The 6,816-nt window shown below is 36.6% G+C and overlaps 1 protein-coding gene across 1 annotated transcript in view; it reads right to left on the bottom strand.

Moving 5' to 3' along the window:
- Window positions 1-1,808: 1,808 nt before the first annotated feature.
- The window catches only part of ZNF300 (zinc finger protein 300), an 11,147-nt gene continuing 6,139 nt past the window's right edge, over window positions 1,809-6,816 (bottom strand). Inside the window, exons 4-6 of the mRNA XM_012658321.1 lie at window positions 5,938-6,064; window positions 5,569-5,695; window positions 1,809-4,381 (exon numbers count right to left, since the gene is read on the bottom strand). Coding sequence (XP_012513775.1) covers window positions 2,854-4,381; window positions 5,569-5,695; window positions 5,938-6,064 — 1,782 coding nt within the window. The 3' untranslated portion in view covers window positions 1,809-2,853. The remainder of the gene's footprint in view (window positions 4,382-5,568; window positions 5,696-5,937; window positions 6,065-6,816) is intronic.

The raw sequence follows: 6,816 nt of genomic DNA, 5'->3' as shown, positions 1-6,816 counted from the left end.
GAATAGGTATAAATTACATGTTGTGTTTCCAGGGTAAACACAAAAGAATAAATGGAATGCATAACTAACAAGCTAAGAGAAAAATGGGATACTAAAAAATATCCAGTCAATTCCAAACACATGTACCCCATAAATTTTTTGAAATAAAAAAACCCTAAGAATAGAAGGAACACTGAACAGGCAGAAGAAATGGACAACAAATATTAAGACAATAGATTGAAACCCAAATTTATCAAAAATGTCATTGATGTTAATAGACAAACTATTACACAAATGGCATGGATTATTAGTGACTTTTAAGAAACTATATGCTTATGTTAGATATACATTTTAAATATAATGATTTATAAATTTTGTACATAAAGGATGAAAAATATATATCACTTAAACACTAATTGGAAGAAAGTTGGTACAGCTATATGTACATTGGTAAAAGTAGATTTCAAGTAGCATGAGTCTTCTAATTTTGTTCTTTTTCAAAGTTGTTTTGTCTAGTCTAGCTAGGTCTTTTGCATTTCCACATAAATTTTTTGCCTGGCCTGTACTTATTGCTATACATTTCCCTCTATTACAAGTTTAGGCAGAATTGATTTTGTGAATGGTATGCAGTTAAGTGTAAGTTTTTCTTTTTTTTACCCATATGGATAACTGAGCCAGAAACATTATTAAAAAGACCATTTTTCTCCCCTGTTCGAGTGCCACGTTTGTCACAAGTGTCTACAGGTAATTGTCAGTTTCTGGATTCTCTTTTACCATTGGTCTCTTTGACTACCCAAGTGCAACAGTCCTTGTCTTAACGACCATTGTTTTATGGAAGTCTTACTCTGGCAAATTTTCTAAACTTGTTCTTCAAAAGGGTCTTAGCTATTCTTGCCCTGGAGCATTTCCATATATAATTTTAGAACCAAATTGTAAGTTTAAAAAAAGTTTATTGAGGTATTGATATGAAGTGTGTTGCATATTTAGAAAACTGATCTAACATTCTTGAGGAATGTTGAAGGATATGACTAATTATATGTGTTAGATACACCATTAGGGGCAACTATATGATGTTCTGATAAAGAATTATGGAGAACAGAGCATCAGAATAAGCCTGATATAGAATTATATAAAAAAAGACATCAGAGTAAGCTCAATATAACTACTGAGGAAAACTGAATATCTGCCATTTACTAATAGAGGGCTGATCTATAACAACTGTAGCTTTAATTCCACATAAATAGTGCTAAAAATCCACTAGAGTTTTGTAGCTAGGTGTTAGCCAGCTGGCACATGGTATTTTTGTGCATAACCCTGTATTTATGAACAGGCTTGTTCCCCTGGGTTTCAATTTCTTTTTCCACTCCCAACAATATAGAAATCACTTTAGGAGGGGTTGACGTATTTAATATTGAGTTTCTATATCCTTGACAGGTGGGCCCTCTCCCCTACAGAGGCTCTCACCCAGAGGAGCCCTGCCTTTTCACAACATACAGTTCAGCCATGCAGGAAGGGGATCAGGTAGTTAGGAAATATAAAGGAATCAAGCAGATACTGTGTTCACCCCACAGATGCCCTTATCCTTGCCAAGTACGCTCTCCTGCAGGGCACCTCCAGGAGTGTTCATCTAAAGTTGATCACGGAAGAGTAAGTGGAGCCACAGAAAATAGGGGAGGAGACATATTAGAGACCTCAAGTTCTCAAGTCTATGCAGGTATGACTTCTCACCCCCAAGAGTTTTCCTCTGAAACTGTCCTCAGTTCCCAGAGAAAACAGTTGGGGCTGCAGGACAGGGGTCAGAAAGGAGTGAAGAGACATTAGGCAGGGTCTTTATGTGCAATCACCACAGTTTGTATAAGTGTATGTAAACAAATTGAAAGTACTAAAAAAAGTCATTTTAACATAGCAAAAATAAGACCACCTGGGTCAGAGATAGTAAAATGGGCCAGAGAAGTGAGTAATCAAAAGCAGAGTGTCCAGAGGGCAAAGCAAGTTCAGATGTGGCTTTTACACATTAGTCTTAGCGTCCATTTATGAGAGGATAGAGGAAAGATAAAAAAGAATTAATGTTATCTTAACATAGAACACGTGCTTTACATTGTACTTTTATTTCTGATAAGAAAAAATATTCAGATGATTTAAGTAGGCTTGCCTGACATCACATAATCTGTGAATTGTTGAACCAGGATTAAAACTCTAGACTATCTGTCTTCACTACCAAAGTCTTTCTACCACAAGTTCCCAGTCGGGGAAAATAAAGGCAGACCTGGTCAAAACATATGAATGTCAAGTTCTGGGGTTCTTTCAGAGATGGAGGTCAACTTATATGCTTGAGATGGGAAAATGTATATACATCAAATTTATTGAATCTGATCAATCCCTCTTTCCATCTTTGTACAAGAATTTTACATGTAGCTTTAGGAGTCATGCTCAAGCCTCTTCTTAAATTACAATTTCTAGGAATTGATGTTTTATTATGTTTTTTACTCCAGCTTTCTTGCATGTCTTTTATAGAACATTACTTTATGTCCATAATTATGCCCAGCTAATATCAGTAACTTCACATCTGATTATCGTTATGTGGTATAATAAGGAATATGTAACATGACAATATTCTGTATACATAACTTGTTCTACTGATCATTCAATTCATAACTTTAAAAGCTTTACATGCCATGTTAAAATGTCTTTCACTTATATAATTATTTTCCATCATCTTTTCTGAAAAAGTTAGGCAGTACCACACCAAAAACATAAAATCCCTTGCTAAATTTGATCTATAGAGCAGTTGTCCCCAAGTTTATCAAATTAATTAGGTTTCTAGTAATTATTAAGGCTTGAGCTAATACTGAAGGATTTTCTGTGGCCAGTTCATTACACTTTTACCACTGCATGAATTCTCTGGTGTACAGTGAGTTGTGACTTCTGGATGAAGGCTTTCCCACATACAGCACATTGATAGGGTCTTTCCCCAGTATGAATTCTCTGATGTAAAACAAGGTCTGACTTCTGGGAAAAGGCCTTTCCACATTCAAGACATATATAAGGTTTCTCTCCTGTATGAATTCGCTGATGTCCTGGGAGGTGGGACTTCTGAGAGAAGGCTTTCCCACATTCAGTACATATATAAGGTTTTTCTCCTGTGTGAATTCTCTGATGTCCAATGAGATGTGATTTCTGACAGAAGGCTTTTCCACATTCATTGCATTTATAGGGTTTCTCTCCAGTGTGTGTTCTCTGATGTATGATGAGCTGTGACTTCCGGGAGAACGTCTTCCCACATTCAGTACATTCATAGGGCTTTTCCCCAGTATGAATTAACTGATGTGTAATGAGTTCTGTCTTCCTGCTGAAGGCTTCTTCACACTGAGCACATTTGTAGGGTTTCTCACCAGTGTGAATTCTTTTATGTATAATGAGGTGGGACTTCTCACAGAAGGCTTTCCCACATTCAGTACACTCATATGGCTTCTCTCCAGTATGAGCTCTATGATGTATAATAAGTTGTGACTTCTGAGAGAAGGCCTTCCCACACTCTCTACATTCATAGGGTTTTTCCCCAGTATGTATTCTCTGATGTATAATGAGGGGTGATTTCTGAGAGAAGGCTTTCCCACATTCGCTACATTCATATGGTTTTTCCCCAGTGTGAACTCTCTGATGTATAATGAGGGATGATTTCTGAGAGAAGGCTTTTCCACATTCGGAACAATCATAAGGTTTCTCCCCGGTATGAGTTCTCTGATGTACAACGAGATGAAACTTCTCACTGAAGGCTTTTCCACACGCACCACAATCATATGGTTTCTTTCCAGTATGAATTCTTTGATGTACAATGAGCTGTGATTTCTTAGCAAAGGCTTTTCCACATGTAATACACACACAGGTTTTCTCCCTAGTTTCAACATTCTGATATTGAATAAGGGATTGTTTATTGCTAAAAATGTTTCCACACTGATAATCATCACAGGGTATTAATCCATTGTGAATCTTTTGAAGATCAGAATTGGATTCACTGTGGCTAGATGATTTTTCACATCCAAAACTCTGATCAAGGTTTTTTCTTGAATTGCTCTTATTATAACTAGGCAGGTCAATATTCGGTTTTAAGTTCCTTTTAAAAGCATCATATTTATGGAGCCTTTGTCTTGATGTATCTGGCTCTGTTTTTCCCAATGCGTTATACTTATGGCCTGATGCCTCAGTTACTGTTTTGCTGCTGACAAATGTGACTTGCCTGAAAAGTTTGTCTTGATTTTCCTTATATTTCTGAAGCTGGCCATCACCTTGACAGACTTTCAAAATCGAGTAAAATGAACTGTCCTTTGTGACTCCTTTCAGTATCTTATTATGGAAGGAAACAGCACCCAAAATATATGACTGGGAGTTGTGAAGATTACTCCTCCTACCTAAAAGAAGAAGAGATAAAAATCAAAGAGTCATCACAAGAGTCAATTAACAGAGGGAAGAGAAGTGGAACAAATGGATGATCCAACATAGTTGATAAACTCAGAAAACAGGGATAGAAACAGGCCATCTTAGAAGACAGTACAACAGACAGTGTTATTAGGTGAATAGGTAGACAAGGATGTGAAACAGAAATGGTCATGTAAGGATTAAACCTGAAGGAGATAGAAAAGTGTCTGAGTTCTTATCATTCTAATCTTGAATTACTCCTAGAATCTTCCATTTCTCCTACTTTCTGAATAGAAACTCTTTTCACCTTATGAATTCATTTATCTTATAAAACATTTGCTATATATACTTAACTATTATCCTGCCCCCACTCCACAGAAACAAGGTCTGTTCTGTACTCAGAATACTTTAACTCTTCTCACTCTATTTTCCTAATTAACAACTAACATAAATAACATAAAAATCCAAAATCCTGCTATGGATTCAGTATCAGAATCACACCAAGAATACATGCTTAAATTCCATTATTCCCAATAAACTACCTTTTATATGTGTAAGTAAAACCAGCAAAATTCTGCCAGAAAAGCCATATCTTCCTGACTGTAAGGTTTTGTTTATACATTCTCTCTCTTTCATACTGTTTGCTTGACTTCACCCTCTTTGTTCAACCTCACCAGTGCTTATGTCATTCAGAGCAGCTATAGCTGCATGCTCTGAAAAATGCCTTCTCAGTTTCTGCCACATTTCTTTAGACTGTAATTTTCTGTGAACTTTTGAAACAGTAACTGTATTTGACATTTAATTATATACATGTATCTGGGCATCTTACCTCCTAAAATAAAACCTATGTTCTTGGAAGGACTTTGCCTTCTACTGTCTTTAAAACCCTTTCATAAAAAAAAAAAAATCACTAAAAATATACATATATATGAGAGAGAGAGAGAGAGAGAAAGAGAAAGAGGATCAACAAGAAACAGCACTCCTCTGAAAAAGCTCACAATTATTTTCAATTATTTGTTGAATGCCTACCAAATGTCTGCAACAATTATTTGTTGAATATCTACTAAATTCTCAGCACAGGAGCAGATAATAATAGATTTCAATAAGGATAAAAACATGAGCCTCAGGCACCAATCAACTAAAAAAACAAAACACACAAACTGATTATTTCACTTCCCTTGTCTCCCATCTGCCTGATTTTCATCTGGATAGATCCAATTTGATATGTCTCTCTTTATGATCCATGGATCTTCTCCTTGTTCCAACTTGGAGATGACATCCGGTTTGGAAACTGGATACCCTATTCAAGGGAATCATAGAGAAATTGGGATTGACTGCACTGAAGGAATAAAGGCAGGTGCAGTTTCAGGTGGTCTACAATGAAGTTGTTCATTTAGCCCTTGGCAAAGTAATGACCTCCACTTAGGAGGGTACAAAAGTCATAAAAGTCATTACATATGTCAGGAACCACCTGATCACAGCAACTGATAAGGAAAGGCACTTGATTGGACAACTCTGAGTAATGTGGGAAATGATTCTTACCCATTGAGACCAGGTGGCTGTAGTTTTCCAGCATCACATCCCTGTACAGGGTCCTCTGAGCAGGGTCCAGTTGCTGCCACTCGTCCTGGGTGAAATCCACAGCCACATCCTTGAATGATACTAACCCCTGTAACAGTACATTCCTGTTCAATCTGAAGTGATCATTCTCATCATTTCTGCTATGATATGCAAAACTATATCCACATCTAGTTTTGTATCATAGTTTTTGGGAAAAACAATGTAAAATCCTGTCTTTGGCAAGAAGAGCCAAACAGATAAGAAGAGGTAAACCATAAAATGCCTACCTGATACATATGGTAATTTTATAAATTATAATGGCAGCACCCAAATAACTGGAAGGAATATGAATTATTGATGAATAATCTTGAAACAGTCAGATAGTCAACAGGAAAGGAATAATGCTGAAGCCACGTGTTATGAGTTGAATTGTATGTCCTGAAAATTTATATAAATCCTAACCTCCTATACCTCAGAATGTGATACAACTTGGAAATAGGGTCATTGAAGATATACTAGTTATGTGAGGTTGTTAGGGTAGACCCTAATCCAATATGATTGGTATCCTTATCAAAAGGGGAAATTTGAACAGAAACACAGACACTCATAGAGGGAAGATGATGTGAAGAGACTTAAGAAGAAAATGGCTATCAAAAAGCCAAGGAGAGAGGCCTGCAACAGATCCCTCCCTCACAGCCCTCAGAAAGACCCAACCCTACAGACACCTTGATTTTGAACTTCTAGCCCCCAGAACTATGAGACAATAAATTTATGTTGTTTAAGCCACCTAGTTTGTAGAAGTTTTTATGGCAGCCCTAGAAAATCAATATACCATATATTATACCTCAGAAGAAAGAATAA

This window comes from Propithecus coquereli, unplaced genomic scaffold (assembly GCF_000956105.1).
Source record: "Propithecus coquereli isolate 6110/MARCELLA unplaced genomic scaffold, Pcoq_1.0 Scaffold58, whole genome shotgun sequence".
In the NCBI taxonomy this organism is placed as follows: Eukaryota; Metazoa; Chordata; class Mammalia; order Primates; family Indriidae; genus Propithecus; species Propithecus coquereli.
The sequence above is the reverse complement of the archived record's forward strand: the minus strand, read 5'-3'. Positions and strand labels throughout refer to the sequence as shown.